At 44.7% G+C, this 17,147-nt stretch overlaps 2 protein-coding genes across 2 annotated transcripts; one reads left to right on the top strand and one right to left on the bottom strand.

Moving 5' to 3' along the window:
* Nucleotides 1–5,978: 5,978 nt before the first annotated feature.
* LOC139816940 (uncharacterized) lies at nucleotides 5,979–7,166 on the bottom strand. The gene has a single exon (XM_071784771.1). It carries the CDS (start codon nucleotides 7,164–7,166, stop codon nucleotides 5,979–5,981), a length of 1,188 nt encoding a protein of 395 aa, XP_071640872.1.
* Nucleotides 7,167–11,772: 4,606 nt separating this feature from the next.
* Nucleotides 11,773–14,308, top strand: LOC139816939 (uncharacterized). Its single transcript, XM_071784770.1, has 3 exons — nucleotides 11,773–11,831; nucleotides 13,611–14,239; nucleotides 14,289–14,308. Exons 1-3 carry the CDS (start codon nucleotides 11,773–11,775, stop codon nucleotides 14,306–14,308), a joined length of 708 nt encoding a protein of 235 aa, XP_071640871.1.
* Nucleotides 14,309–17,147: the final 2,839 nt, after the last annotated feature.

Here is a 17,147-nt window from a genome sequence, read left to right as displayed (position 1 = left end):
TTTATGATATAGGGTCATTTATTATACAAACTGCACATAATAATTATTATACACATTCTTCCAAATATTTTGCATTAGGTGTTGGAGGATTCGTTGCAATGGCTGAACAACTGGGAAACTGCAATGATGAAAAAAGAAATCAAACCCAACGAGTTTCTCACTACTACAACATCGAGAGGGCTTCGGATAACGCTACAATCTACGCTACATATGTGCCGCTATCTTATCGAGAAATTTAACTTCGACTACTTGTTGACTGGAAAAGTTAACCAAGACAATTTAGAGGTACTTTTATATTCGATGAATTATGAGCAAGCTTTCAACATATGTACACAATCTTATAGAATTGGTTCTGCTAGTTGGTATTTTATACATCTTAAACGTACACTACTTATCTGTTTCAGAAATTCTTTGGCACGATATGCCAGTCTGCGGGATGTAACGATCACCCGAACTGCCCGACATTCCTCCAGCTTTACAAGCTTTTGTCCGTATACAGCGTAATCAAACCTCCGAAATTTAGCAATTGCACTGTATTTGAAGATAGATTGCCATCAAATTTGATTAAAATCAGCGATTTAAAAGCCGTGTTCGGTGAAAAAGGTGAGGCCAAAAGTTCTATGTATCTTCGAGAGATTCAGAAAAAACTTGACACAGTCTTGGAGTACGAAGATTGGGAGGCCGACGATCTCATTGAGGACAACGATCCCATTACTGCCCACGATTATGATCTATCCCCTATTCTAGATTGCATAATTTATTATGTTACAGGTTTTTAATTTTAACAAAGTTTTTCCGCTTTACACTAAAACCTTTGGATCCACGCATACTAACAACACTGCTTAATTTTCTATTAATTTTCTGCCATGCTTTGTTTGTTGTGCTTGTTTATAGGTACTTCATATAGAGCTCTGTAGAGCTCTATACGAAGAGCTCGGCCTATTTTTTCAAATCTTTAACTAACACTAACTGCATAACATTACACTTTCAGGTTATTTGTGTAAACAGATACTTAAGCGATATCAATCGTGCGCGACTTGTGTAGGAGCGGTCAGATTGAACTCCAGTTGCACCTCTTCTGTCAGTCAACTAGTTCAACTGAAATCCCGAGGCGGTTTAATTCACGCGAATTTACATTTTTTTCATCTCATCCGCTATGTAGAAGAAATATTTGCAAAATATTCATCTTCGATTGACGTGTTCGATCAAACGCTTTAAGAAGTCCTCGAGACCTACAGCTTTACCTTTTCTTGTAAATATCATGCTTCCGAGGTGCTTTCGTACGCGATAATTTATTATATCCGATTAAGGATGCGACAGAACGCTCACCAAGAGAATTTAAAAATGAGAAAGCAATTCGTCGTACAAAAAAAATTGTCGAAACTGACGAATCAATAAAGTATTTGCAACGAAAATTTTAATAAAATGGACTTATTTTTCTTTCCTGAATATCCTTGCATATCACCCACGGTCTTATATCACCTACAAAAAATACTTTACTAATGAACTGCTAGGCAAGCTACGTTATGTGGTTATGTACAGTTATGTAAGAGAGACAGAGAGCGACTATATTTCTATCTCTGTTTACTACCCTACCGCAGCGACTCTCGCGGCCAAGAGACAAACAATTTTTGGCGACTATCTGCGACCTACCCCCACTACTGAAAATTGAGCGAGTGTCCAGACCTGTATGTAAGACCGTGGTTAAAGGTAGAAAAGAAGGAAGTGAGCGTATTAGGGCTGAGAGGAGAATGGCTCACGATGCTGGTGAGGCTGGGAAGTGAAGAGGAGAAATGGAGAGTATTAGAGGCGAGGAGGAGGGCAGGGAGCAGACTAAAGGTTAAGATGGACGAAGACAAATCCGTAGAAAGAAGAATTAGAGAGGGAGAAGAGAAGAAGAGGAGAAAGGAGAAGAGGGGAGAAGATGATGGAAGAACAAAAGGATCAGAAGAGGATGAGATAGCAAGCGAGCTAGAAAAGAGCCTACTAATGGAGACGGAAGAAGAAAAGGAAAAAACAAAGGCCGAGTAAGAAGGAAGAGGAGACCAGGGGAATACGGCGGGACGCGAGCGGGCAGCGGGGGTCCGAGGAGCGAAGAACCGCCCGGTTGAGGGGGCGCGGTTCACCACTGGCCCGGGCGTAGGCGGATGCGTGCCGTGGCGGCGACGGCGATCCGAATAATGGTTGTATAAGGCTAAAAGGAGCGACCGAAACACACGGGAAAGACCGAAGACGCGAGCGCGAACGGAGATGGGAAAGAGAAGGAGAAAACCAGCGATGAAAAACCAATACACAGCGCACAGCTATTCCCTAAGTGCTCGGTCGCGCGCGTTGTTGAAGAAGGTCTGCGGACGTTACAAATAACATAATATCCGCGGCGGGGCATTGAGTGCGCTGCCGCGGCGGCTGCGCGCCGCTGATAGGCGCACGGAGAACGTGGAGGCGCCGTGGAGCGACACGCAGAACGGGCGGCTCGGACTCGGGTGAATCACGCGCAGAGGGACCAAACTGCGTCACGTGTTGCGGCCCCTGGCTCTCCAAATAGCGATTCGCAGCAAGACTGATGTTGATTTTTGTTTAGCTTTATGAGAGTTTACATACTAAAGTTTTGTAAAGGGTTGGGTACGTCCCGGAAAAACGCCGATAGCGATCGCAGCAAGACTGATGTACTGTTTATTGATTTTTTTTTTAGAGTTTATTTTATTTTGATTTTTGCATTTTGATAAGTTTTGTATTTTGATGGTTGATACTCTAGTTGTAAAGGGTTGGGTACGTCCCTGAAAAACGCCGATGAGCCTATGGCAGGGATATATGTACAGGGTTGGGTACGTCCCTACAAAACGCCCTTTTGGACCCCTTTGGGGTAATAAAGAAGCTCAAACTAACTAACTAAGTAAATATTAGAATTAAACAGGCAATAAGAGCCAAGCGTGGTTACAATCGCTAAAATTTATTACATGTCAATACATTACGATTAAAGTGTAAATCACAAAATTACGTACGTTTTGACCCTTTTTTTGGGTCATCCTCAGCGCGTAGTCTACACAAACCAAGTAAATATTTCTATTTCATAAAACTGAAACTTTCCTTTACAACCGAAATGAATGCTATTTGAGTCTCTACGACAGACGGTTTCCATTTAACTTTACTTTTTATTAATCCCTTTTGTGGTAAAATATAAGGAAGTGTTTGGAACTTTATTAAATCCCTATAATTATTTGAAATTCGAGTGCTATGAGTATGAATCAAATTTGGACATTCGTCACATATGTATCATAGATATGTGAAAATAAAAAAAAACAATTTCAATATTAAGATTATTCATCACACATAGTTTGTTTTGTTTTAGTTTATTTCTAGCGAAACATAAAAATAACTACAAAAACCAATAATAAATAAATCAATAAAGGACTTTATTAATTTACCCTTGTGAAAAACAGTTTGTTTACACAATTCACACACTGTATGCTCGGGGGGTGTTAATCGCCCCGGATTTGCGATGGGTCGATGAGATTTCGCGGTTCGAAGGACCAGAGGGGCAATCCCCTCACAAGTTTAATTAGGCGAATAAAGCGAAAGCAAGCGAAAAGCGACTCACCGTATCGTTGCCCGATGGTCTTGTGGTGGCCTCGTGGCGTCCGGTCCTCCCTGTGGTGATGGAGAGCGGAAGGCGTGCAGCAGGCTAGGATGTGCAGGCACTCACGTGCCGCGGAAGGCAGGCAGGCAAAACGTGCAATACGGCAAGCAGGCGATATAGCAGGCACATGTGCAAGAGGCAAGCACTCAAGCCCGAGATTACTGAGACGACTTGTCGAGCTCCGAAATTGCGAGTTCACTCGGTTACTCCGAACTGTGTGAGCGCAAGGCGAGTGTGTGTTCTCGAGTCCACGTTTGAACAGCGAATCTTCCCACGGTACTCCTTGGCTCGCGCACCTGCGAATAGCGGCCGGAGCGAGTACTCATGGTTCCAAATAATTGCGGGCCACCCGTGGGCGGGCAGCACGAGTCGGGTGAGTCGCGCGAGTGTTGCTATCTGTCGCGATCCGCCAACGTCTCGCGCGAGTCACGAAAAATACGATTTTGTACGTTACTTGTACGCGCAACTTATCAACTAATAAGTACAACAATTACTAATGACACGGACATCTAATATATACAGGCGAGTGCCAACCATACCGCCCACCAAAATACAATGCTTTGTATTTTTTTTTTTTTTTTTACTCGGAGTCCGCGTCTCGTGGTGTGCCCGTCGGCAAGGTGCGCAGCTTAACCGGGGGACGCGAGATCGAGCCGTCCGCCACCCGAACCGTGGCGACACGCGGGACGCTATCGCTACTGAAATGTAGCGTTTCTACACGGCCGCGTTTCCAGCGCAACGGGAACGCGTTGTCGTCTTTAGTGGCTGTGTCTGCCGCCCACCCTGAGAAGTCCCGTTGGGTCCAGGAATGGAGCGATTTAGCTGAGTGACTTGGGTAGTCTCTTCCCGTTCCCCATCGATCAATCCCCCTACCGAAGGACCCCAGCTGAACCAATTTTACCACCGCTAGTAGCGCCGAATGCGCTTCGAGTTGATCCACGGCCAAGGTCGCGGGTACCGGCTTGGCCCCGGATCGAGTCGCAACCTTATGAAATACGCGATTACCCTACGAATTTTATCTAACGACGAATCTGCTTAATTGTAACGAGATTTGAACGAGTAGATTTGTAAAATCCGCGAAAAGCGAAGGGTCGGACACAAATGGATGCGAGACAACGACGCGACCCGAATGATTGCGCTAATGAGTTTGTCAAGCGAATCGAGATAATAGGGCGCGCGTGTGAGCAACATTTGTTGACGACCTCCGGCGGAGGTCTGGCCGTCCGGCGGCACCCGCAGCCCTCCGTGATCGCGGGAGAAGCGCGAGTCCTACGCCAAGACGTCGGCAAATTTTGGCCTCCGAATGAGGTCCGGCCGTTTTGGCGACACCCGTAGCCCTCCGTGATAGCGGGAGGAACCATGGTGATCGCCAAGACGGAGATATCCACGATACCGGGAGTGTGTGGTGACTCGCCGGTTATGACCTCCGAGTGAGGTCCGGCCGTTTGGCGACACCCGAATGGTGACGCGCCAAGATGGCGGTAATGCGGTTCTACCGTTCGGCGTCACCCGAGTGGTGACGCGCCAAGACGGCGGTGTCCTCGGACACCGAGAGTGTACGATGACTCGACGGTGCACGATAACGGGGCGAGGGTGTAGGGCCTCGCCCTCGTTCAACGAGCTACGATTACGCGAATATCTTTGCCGCGACTGTGCTCATGCGACGTGCGGACGAGAGACATCACGCGTGACGATGTGTGACTTCCGAATGAGGTCCAGCCGTTCGGCGACACCCTAAGCCCTCCGTGATAGCGGGAGGAGCAATAGTGAGACGCCAAGACGGCGGGAGTCGAAGACCTCCGAATGAGGTCCGACCGTTTGGCGACACCCGAAGCCCTCCGTGATAGCGGGAGAACGATGGTGCTACGCCAAGACGGCGGTAACGAGGTCCTACCGTTCGGCGACACCCTAAGCCCTCCGTGATGGCGGGAGGAACAATAGTGAGACGCCAAGACGGCGGGAGTCGAAGACCTCCGAGTAAGGTCCGACCGTTTGGCGACACCCGAAGCCCTCCATGATAGCGGGAGAACGATGGTGCTACGCCAAGACGGCGGTAACGAGGTCCTACCGTTCGGCGCCACCCGAGTGGTGATGCGCCAAGACGGCGGTGTCCAAAAGCACCGTGAGTGTATGGTGACTCGACGGTGCACGATGAGTCGTAAGGGACCCGGGGACGGGGTGAGTGTGTAAGACTCGACCTCGTCCAAACGAACTACAATTACACGGATATTGTCACATTCAATTACACATATTGTCGCCGCGAACGTGCCCATGCGACGAACGGGCGAGAGACATCACGCGTGGCGACGGGCGCGCGATTATGTCTCGAGGCAATGCTCGCTTAGTGTCCGCCTGTATTCTCCGGTGCCGCGACGTCGACGACCGGAGTTACCGCCAGAACGGTCGCGAGAGACGGGACGCTAGCCTGCTCGAAGTGCAGGAGAGAGTGGTGCTTCGCCTGACAGGACCGGCAAGTCCAAAGGCTAGGGCAAGTCTTCCAGTTATGGCCCGCGCGGAGGCAATTCAGACAAAGTCCCCGTTCGCGTGCGAAGCTATACCGTTCTTGGGCCGAGAGCTGAAGGAAAACGGGGCACTTAGTCAGCAGATGCTGCTCCGTGCACTTTGGGCACGCGGCGCTTTGAGCGACGAGCGAAGTAGTCGACGCGGTTTTCGTTGACGGCTGAGGTTTTGCTTTACTCGACTGTGCCGAAGGGTTGGATGCCGACGCGAGAACCGTGCAGTATCCCGCTAGAAATCTCGTTAATTGATCATACCGCGGCGATTCCACGGTCATGTGGGCCGCTTCGAACTTCTCCCGGAGCGTGGGAGTGAGCTTTTCGAGTAACTGATTAAGCAGCATAAAGTCCCACGCGTCGACAGGATAATCCAGCATACTCAGGGCGCGCGTGTTCTCGGTGAACACGTCCAGTAACGCGCGGAGGGATTCGGCGGAATCCGCAACCAAAGGTTTGGCGTGTACGAACGAACGCCAGTACTGCGTCGCTAATTTGCGCCTATTCTGGTAGCGCTCTCGAAGCGCATCATACGCGATCTCGTAATTTTCCGCGGTCAATGGCAGGTTTCGCACTACGCCGAGAGCCTCCCCCGATAGCGAGGCCAACAAATATTGATATTTCTCGATCGCGGACAGACTGCGATTTTCGTGGATCGCCTGGTTATACAGCGCGATAAACGACGGCCATTTGTCAAGATCACCGTTGAATTGAGGAAGGGCGATCTTCGGTAATTTAATCGCGGAGTGATGCGCCGGCGGCGCGCCCCGCGCGGATTCGTCGGTCTCCCGCGCGGGAACAAAGCTTTCGTAACGCCCTATTACCGCGAACCGCATTGTGTCAAAGTCATTACGTATCACGTCTTCTTGGGCGAATTCTTCATCCGTAGCGTCTTGGATTATTTGGAGGTGGGCCTCCTCAAAATCCCGAACTAATTGCGCTACCGCCGGATACCGAACAAGGAAGGTTGGCCTCATGGCCACGTTGTCTACCGCGAGCATCGAATATTGATGCATTTCCTGCATGCGCCGAATGCACAGCTTGCGGCGCCGCGCGCTGCTGCCTCGAGTCATCTTGAAAGTGCAAGATGTACTTGTCTCAAATTGAAGGCCGCTTGTGAACGCGCGACGCTATGCTCGTCAGCCGGTAGCGAAAATATATACACAACGATACACAACGCACGAACGAAGCAACGAGTTCGAAAGTCGAGAGAATTCAGGGGGTGGCAGCCAGCACAACAAACGCAAGAAGTATAGTATGTCTCGCTCCGGAATGCGGAGACCAAACAAGCATGAGCGAAAGCCGCGCCGCTCGCCAAGGTCGAGGGGGGGCGGACGACTCGAGCTCGAAAACAAAGATTGATGGCGATGAAAGTTCACAAATAGTCGATCGCCTTTCGCAATTAATTTTTCAAATGCAAAATCCGCAACGATTCTGCTACGATTAGCTCGAGAGATCGGAGTAATGGCGTGCGCGCGAAAACAACGAATACGCGGATATATTCGCCGCGACGTGACGATGCGACGTGCGGACAAGATATATCACGCGAAAGGCACACCCCGATTATCCGATTTCAATGTCCCGATGGACCGCGAGATCAATGTTCGATTAATGAACCAACTAAGTGGTCGAGTGATAGCACGCGCGCAAGCAATTACTCCTACGCGGATATCTTCGTCGCCACGTGCCGAGTGCGACGAAGGACGAGAGATATCACGCAGGGCAAGGGGGCACGCGCCGATCACACGATGCAAGAAAATTCGAATGATGGCCCGCACGCAGGCGAGACCACAATAACGCACGCCGATTAGTCGAATGCTATGACAAACGCTCATGCGGAGTTCCGATGAATCGCGCGAAAGGTCGGCGGAAGCTTCTAGACGCGAGAAGGAAAGATCCGGCTCGAAGGACCAATGCTCGGGGGGGTGTTAATCGCCCCGGATTTGCGATGGGTCGATGAGATTTCGCGGTTCGAAGGACCAGAGGGGCAATCCCCTCACAAGTTTAATTAGGCGAATAAAGCGAAAGCAAGCGAAAAGCGACTCACCGTATCGTTGCCCGATGGTCTTGTGGTGGCCTCGTGGCGTCCGGTCCTCCCTGTGGTGATGGAGAGCGGAAGGCGTGCAGCAGGCTAGGATGTGCAGGCACTCACGTGCCGCGGCAGGCAGGCAGGCAAAACGTGCAATACGGCAAGCAGGCGATATAGCAGGCACATGTGCAAGAGGCAAGCACTCAAGCCCGAGATTACTGAGACGACTTGTCGAGCTCCGAAATTGCGAGTTCACTCGGTTACTCCGAACTGTGTGAGCGCAAGGCGAGTGTGTGTTCTCGAGTCCACGTTTGAACAGCGAATCTTCCCACGGTACTCCTTGGCTCGCGCACCTGCGAATAGCGGCCGGAGCGAGTACTCATGGTTCCAAATAATTGCGGGCCACCCGTGGGCGGGCAGCACGAGTCGGGTGAGTCGCGCGAGTGTTGCTATCTGTCGCGATCCGCCAACGTCTCGCGCGAGTCACGAAAAATACGATTTTGTACGTTACTTGTACGCGCAACTTATCAACTAATAAGTACAACAATTACTAATGACACGGACATCTAATATATACAGGCGAGCGCCAACCACACTGTACGTAAATTTTTAAATTATTATTACAAGTTTACTTTATTTCTCTTATTACTTTTTGGTATTATTGTTTTCTATTATATTTATTAATTAAGGTAGTCCTTTCGCTGACACAGCTAGTCAAGTAACAGTCCTTATGAGGTAATTGAAAACAAACATATTGACAAACATTACACAACATCCCAATAATTATAATAATATAACATGATTTTACACGCACGATTTATAATCGTATTTAATTATTTACTAATTTAAAAAATATCACAATAGTAGTGCGGTTGGACTTGATTTAGGTTAGGTTGTGACCGAACTTGTGGTCTCGAACTGGAATAAACTTACTTGTAATGAAATTATACGGTCGCCACTGTGTTTTGAACGCTGACACAGAACGTTTAGGCCCGTCAAGAATAACGACAATGGGCTATTAGGCTTCCTTCCTTCCAAGATAGCTATCTTCACGTCGATGGCTTGTCCTCTGGATCCGCACTCGCTTTCGCGTCGCGTAAGATGCTTATATATCCGGTTATCAGGAAAGGAATATTTTAATGAATTGATTGTATTAACAATAACAAAATATATTTGATATTCGGTACAAGGTACACTGAAGTGAGGCTGACGGCAATGCCACTGCCGGGTTTATCCCACGATACGAGTCGGAATATCTGACAATAAATTGCCGCGTAACTATCGCTCGCTTTGTACAAAGATATATATAAGTACGCGTTCACGCGAACTAATCTTTCCCAATTACGATTAATCGATCGTTACTGTTATGCTAAAGATAATGCTTCGATTCTCGATTTACACTTGGCATGAAGTACACTCTATGGCATTCTACCAGGGAAAGAACCTTGAGTTGAAAATTCTCTCCCTTTTATACTCTCGCTAGCTGTTCATTCCCACCATCTCCCTCGTGGCCAATGAGCAGCCAGTTCTATTCTCCAGCTATCTCATTCTATCATGTAGTCGACTTGTTCTAACAGGATTCTCGGAATTCTCTCGAGAAGTAAACAACTTTGGTGTCGGATTACGTCAAAGGCAAATGCCGACGTCCGCGTAACGGAAAACTACGACGAAATAATATTTCATGCGACTACATGTTTTCAGATTACCTTTTGGGCTCAATAAATGTTTTAAATAAAATATATGACTATGGAAACGGGATCGTTTCCTTTTACCTTTTAATCACGCAATATCATACATGCATTTTACATCGAAAACGGTTTTTCCCTTCTCATTAACATTTATCGCATCTAATATCGCGTTATCATTCATTAATTCTCTTTTTATTTACAGGTTTCATCCAGGCATTCCAGGATCAACAGGATTCGTCAGGTAAGTATCCCGGTAAGTATAATAAACGTATCAATGACGTTAAAATAATAAAATAATCAGTTTTTTTCCTTTTCAGGAATTTTAGGTAAAATAAACGAAATGTAACGATCTGACGTTACGTGTATCTCTATTCAGTCTTAAAAGATGATATTTTATCGTTAAAAGCATAAAAATGTTGTTAATCATGAAAATGACCTTGACTTTGAAAAAATAAGAAAATTGAGAAAAGCACCTCAGAATAACAGTGTTTGCAATCATTGAGACTCATATCCATGGTCAACTAAGCATCATATAGCTTGCTCTCAATTTTCACCACTAATTTGTAATTTTGAGAAATAATGGAAAAAAGAATATTATTACATGACTGACTTCTAAGAGTCGCTACAATCATTTTTAGACTAATTAAAAGTGATTTTGACTGATAGATAAAAAGTTCATTCGAATCACTGAGTTAAAGTTTCTGGCGGCGTGTTGCCTCAATTGAAATATTGTGAAATTAAACAAATAAACTATGCAAGAAGTCTATTTAGACTCCAACAAACTTACTGAGACTAGTTGCACTCAATTCGCATTGTAAACGGCTAAGTTCATTTGAATCGCTGAATTAAAGTTTCTGGCGGCGTGTTGCCAAAATGGAATTTTTGTAAAATTAAGCAAATAATGTACATGGGTAGTCTATTTAGACCACTAAAAAGCTATTGAAAGTATTCGCACCCTATTCGCACGGTTAACTACAAAGTTGATTCGAACTGACAAATTAAAGTTGCTGGCGGCGTGTTGCCAAAAATGAAATTAGGTGAATTTAATCAAATAAATCATACAGGTGGTCTCTGTGGACTCCAATAAAACTACTGAGAACATTAATAATGAATCCGCATGTTAAACGGTAAAGTTCGTGTAAACCGCTGAGTTAAAGTTTCTAGCGGCGTGTTGCTAGTGCGCTAAAGTTTCTTGCGGCGTGTTGCTAATTCGAAATACAGTGTGTATTTGCAAATAAAGTGTACGGGCGTGTTTTCCAGGTAAATTTAATTACTCTGAGTCATAATTGCATTAATCAACCCGCTAATTAACATTCTCATTAAAAATTATCAAAAATGGAAATCAAAATAAAACAATCGTTTGTACGCGTCTTTCGCAATATTGTGACGTTACTGGTCACTTTTAAAGTGAGTATTAACCCAAATAATAATAATTTTAATAAAATAATTGATAATAATATATCTGTCACTTTTGGACTATTCTATATGTGTCACGCTTAAATATTACTCGTTTGGAAGAGTACTTTTTAAGAATAAGGTATAAAATTTATATAAAATATATATTAACGTCAAACATGACTTTGCATCGCTAATTATCACGTTTTTCAGCTACCGACCTATTCTGTTGCCTTCTGCGAATCGACTGGCTCCGCGTCATCCTCTCGGATCGTCTGGCTCGGCTCGATCAGCTGATCCTCCTGCTCTTCAGACTCGCTGCTGTCAATCGCTATGGTGGTCGTGGATTCGGTACTGATATCTAAATTTTTATCGGTATGATTGGGAATTGGAGTGGATGTATGAATACGGGTTTCAGGTGTCTTCAACCCCGCCTTGGTTTTGACTCCGTCCCCTGTCGGTGTCTTGTCTCTCTTTGACTGCATCTGGGCCGCTGCTTTCGCCTTCAGGATGAGTTCGAGAGGTGTCGATGTGGCCGACAAGCTTTTGGGCGTCGGTTGCAAGGTCAGGCATGACAGTACGGGCTGCGTTCGGAAGCATCACTCGGGTGTGCTCCCTTCTCCTTCTAACTTGCTGAGATAGAAGGAGAGGGGAGTGTGCTCGTGTGCGCTCGGGTGACGTTTCCGAACGCAGCCACGAGTAAAGCAATATGCGATTGGATCCACTACTTAGTTAACCTCATATATCAGAGCAAAACATTCGGCAAGCCCTTATTTTCAAGGTACGTACAAAATCCGGAAACTTCAGGGAATATTTTAAGACATGAATAATGTATTCATCTGATCGCTAAGTACATGTATTATTCGTTAAAAACCTCGGCCGTAGCGATTTGCATCATTCTATCTTTCTCGTTCATTAAATGTAAACAAGGATAGAATGACAATAGCACGCTCCGCGAACGCATATTTAGAATGACTTATTTCTTGTAAAGTGTCGGTAACCTCACCTGATTTTTCGTACACATGCCCTTTATTACTGTATGTATGTTTAACATATATCAAATTTAGGTACCTATATCTAATGCTTGTTCTCACTACCTTAAATATTAATTTTTTAAATTTATTTTTGACACTTTGGTGAAACTGTTTTACCAAAATTACTACGTTTAATAAGCATTTAATAATACTTCCTTGTGTTTTTTACACATAAATTTTACAAAAATTACAAATTATTAGTACCTGAGATGGACTCTTCATTCAATTTGTCTAATAAATATTTAAGACCAGTTCCACCGCTCTTTGGTAAATGATGAGGTAATACGTGTTCCATTACATCATCAAATTTTTGGTAAATACTGTTAACTGAATCAGGATACTTCCGAGCAAAATCAATATCAATCTGAAAACAAAAATTTAAATCAAAATAAGAATATAAGAACATAATATAACATTATACATGCAAGAAAAAATTATGGGAATCAGTTTTCACCAGAATATATGCATTAGGAAGAGACAAAATCGGCCAATCTTTCACAAATTGTGCAACACTTGCAACCGACGATTGTTCTTTTTTTACGTAAGTTTTGTTCCAATCAATAATGTATTGAGACTCGTGAAAATGTCAACATTAAAAACGGCGATGCGAGTCAGCGCAGAACGTGGAGCGCAATAAAGTTTAGGCGTGTATTTACATATGACGAACGTTTCGGCCCCTCATTTGGACCATCATTCCTTTCCTAACTCTACAACACAGTCCTCCCTTAATTCCATAAGAAATAATTGGTTTGTTAATCTTTTTTCTACCTTTTTCCCTCCTGACATTATACATCTCTTACAGTTGGGCGACAATTTTTCACTTCCTTATCATAATAAACAAAAAATTTTATTTGAGTTCATTAAAAGCATAGAAAATAATATAAAATGCCTCAGAAAGAAGACAAAGACAAAGTCATTTGCAATAAACTCTCACTAACCAAAGTCTTTCTCTACAACAATCCTGATATACTTCTTACTAGAGCTGACAAAGGAAACATAACTGTTGCCATGAACTCTTCCGATTACATAAAAAAGATGGAATTATTACTTTCAGACACGGATACTTACACTAGAATCAAAAAAGATCCCATCCTCTCCCTTACGAGAAATACGAGAACATTGCTTACTAGATGGAAAAATTTGAAATACATCACCCCCGCTTATTATAAGTTTCTCTATGTTAGCGATGGAGTACTTCCGAGAGCCTATGGACTTCCTAAGATTCACAAACAAAACCATCCGTTAAGAATAATAGTCAATTGATGGACCTTTACATAACTTAGCCAGATTTTTACACAACATAATTTCTTCCAGTATTCCTAAAGCCAGTAGCCACATTAAAGACAGTTTTCAACTTGTTAATTGTTTGAACGGTTCATTTTTGGATGACAATTATATTCTTGTTTCCCTCGACGTGATTTCACTTTTTACTAACGTCCCTACTGATCTAGCGATAGACAGTATTTGCAACAGATGGGAACATATCTCAAAAAATTGCGACATTCCTAAGGATGAATTTGTTCTCGCGGTACGACTTATTCTGGATTCTACGTTTTTCAGATTTCACAATAATATTTATAAACAGAATTTTGGTTCTCCCATGGGCTTTCCTTTGTCTCCCGATCTTGCCCACTTAGTTTTACAGGATATTGAGACGAGGGCTATTGGAGTTCTTAGCTTCCCCCTACCGTTCTTTTATAGATACGTGGATGACATCGCGATGGCCATTCCTTCCGATATGGCTGATCTTACTTTACAAATTTTCAACTCTTTCCATCCACGTTTGCAGTTTACCATAGAAGTCGGTAACAGCAAACTCAATTTTTTAGATACCACCATTATCAACAACAATGGTCTTATCGAATTTGATTGGTATCATAAGCCCACCTTTTCGGGGCGTTATTTGAACTTTAACTCTTGTCACCCCTCGTCTCAAAAGCGCGGTACCATTATGGGACTTATCGATCGAGCCTTTTTGCTTTCTCATTCAAGGTTTCACGAAAAAAATCTGAGATTTATTGTTGGCATTCTTTTGAACAATGATTACCCTCTTGATTTCATTTTCAACACAATGCATGAACGTCTAAAAAGTCTCTTTTTCAAACAAACAAAAAAACAAATTTTGAATGATACTCTAGACGACGCCGCTTTTAAAAAATAATTTACCGTTCCGTATTTTCCGTCACTTTCTATCAAATAAGGCCGTTTTTTGGACCACGTCAGAATCGCTCCAAACTGTGGTATTTTCTTCCTACCGATGTAGCTCACAACCTCCTAGAACCGTTTGCTGTCCGAGCAATTAGAGCCTGAGAACGGGCAACTTGAAATCTCAAAAATCAATGGAATTTTTCACATGGTGGTCGTGCTGGTCTCATTTCAGCATGTCATTGTTGGTAGGGAAAGAGGAAGGGAGGGTGGGGGAGGGAAAGAGGGAGAGCGGGAAATAAAAGGGGGGAAGAAAGGAGGGAGGGGGAAGGTAGAGGAGAAAAGAGGGAGGCAAAAATCGCTCCAAACTGTGGTATTTTCTTCCTACCGATGTAGCTCACAACCTCCTAGAACCGTTTGCTGTCCGAGCAATTAGAGGCTGAGAACGGGCAACTTGAAAACGCAAAAATCAATGGAGTTTTTCATATGGTGGTAGTGCCGGTCTCATTTCAGCATGTTATTGTTGGGAGGGAGGGAGAAAAGGAGGGTGGGGGAGGGAGGGGGAGAAAAGGAGAGTGGGGGAAGGAGGGGGAGAAAAAGAGGGAGGAAGGGAGGGAGGGAAGGAGGGAGGGAGGGAGGGGAAGAGAGAGAGAGAGAGAGAGAGGAAAAGAGAGATAGAGAAAGGGAGGGAAGAAAGGGAGAGGGAGGCAAAGAGTGGCAGAGGGAAAGAGAGGAAGGCAGACCTGCTCCCTCCCGTCTGGTTCCCGTCATTCTCTCTCTCTCTCTCTCTCTCTCTCTATATTTCTCTCTTTCCCTCTCTTCTTCTCCCTCCCTCCCTTTCCTTTCTTCTGCCCCCTCTGCCTCCCTCTCCCTCCCTCTGCCACCCTCTGCCTCCCTCTTCCTTTTTCTCCCTCCCATCCTTCCTCTGTCTCTCTCCCCCTCTACTTCCCTCCCCCTCTACCTCCCACTTTCCCTCTCATCCCCCTCTACCTCCCACCTTCCCTCCCTCCTTCTCTCCCAACAATTACATGCTGAAATGAGACCGGCACTACCACCATATGAAAAACTCCATTGATTTTTGAGATTTCAAGTTGCCCGTTCTCAACCTCTAATTGCTCGGACAGCAAACGGTTCTAGGAGTTTGTGAGCTACATCGGTAGGAAGAAAATACCACAGTTTGGAGCGATTTTTGCCTCCCTCTCTTCTCCTCTACCTCCCTCCTCCCTCCTTTCCTCCCCCCTCTATCTCCCGCTCTCCCTCTTTCCCTCCCCCACCCTCCCTTCCTCCTTCCCTACCAACAATGACATGCTGAAATGAGACCGGCACTACCACCAGGTGAAAAACTCCATTGATTTTTGAGATTTCAAGTTGCCCGTTCTCAGCCTCTAATTGCTCGGACAGCAAACGGTTCTAGGAGTTTGTGAGCTACATCGGTAGGAAGAAAATGGTCCAAAAAACAGCCTTATTGACACCCCTCCTTTAAAAATATTTTCAGGCAATCAGACACTCATTTATCATACTACAGTATTAATAAACTGAACAAATTTATCAAAGTTCAGAAGGATGCCCTCCCGCGTTTCTCAACGAGTAATGTGGTCTACAGGATTTGTTGCCGGGATTGTGACGCATCATACGTGGGACAAACCGGTAGACAATTAAAAACCAGAATATCCGAACATCGTCTCCACATCAATAGAAATAGTTCCTCCCACTCTGTGATTACCGACCATAGAACTCAAAATAATCACGACTTTAATTGGGATAACGTTGAGATCTTGGATCACGAAAGATTTTATCATAAACGACTCGTTTTGGAGGTTCTATACATTAGCCAACAACGCCTCGGCTTAAATCTCCAATCAGATACCGATTTTCTGCACCACGCTTACTTGCCTATCGTAAGCAATGTTTAGCCTTCGGTTTCCTTCCTTGGCTGGTTACATTGTTTACGATAACGGCTCCGATCTACATACGTTGCGACCTTCTTTTCATTTCGTTTCTACCTTTACGTTGACTGCAATGTTCTTACTTTAATTCCGAGATGTGCTACTCTCCGGTTTTATATTGTATTGCTGCGACTTTTTTATTCTGTACTTGTCTCGACTACTGCGGAGCTTAAGGTGAGCTTTCTCCTTTTTCCTTTCTGTAACGATAAACTTATAGCTTTTTCGATTTTAGTGGAATGTCCACCGCAACCGGGTTTATTTGCTCGCTTGCCATGACATCTCTCCAGGAAGGGAGTTTGCTGCTTCGATCTCCGCAGGAATAGTTTCATTTTATTAATAAACGCTGAAGATGGTCCAAATGAGGGGCCGAAACGTTCGTCATATGTAAATACACGCCTAAACTTTATTGCGCTCCACGTTCTGCGCTGACTCGCATCGCCGTTTTTAATTTTGTTCCAATGTTCGATGTTCGATCACATCAGTGAACGGTTCTCGATTGTTTTTTAACCAAATGTAACTCATTACAGTTAACATTACAGACTGAAACTTTACTTTGTAATTGATTTGTTCTTTTTGTAAAAAGTCCACAATTCCTCAAATCCCTTAATTGATTTCTATATTTATCTACAAGCTTGCCTCTTGCTATGGACACTTTTGGACTAAACCTTCGCCATATGGGAGTTCCGTCGGAGGAACATAATACGTTTTTGATATTTCATTAGGAAACATGTCCGAAATTTTTATTGCAAGTATCTCAATA

Source organism: Temnothorax longispinosus, chromosome 7 (assembly GCF_030848805.1).
Source record: "Temnothorax longispinosus isolate EJ_2023e chromosome 7, Tlon_JGU_v1, whole genome shotgun sequence".
Classification (NCBI taxonomy): domain Eukaryota; kingdom Metazoa; phylum Arthropoda; class Insecta; order Hymenoptera; family Formicidae; genus Temnothorax; species Temnothorax longispinosus.
This window is presented reverse-complemented; position numbering and strand designations above follow the sequence as displayed.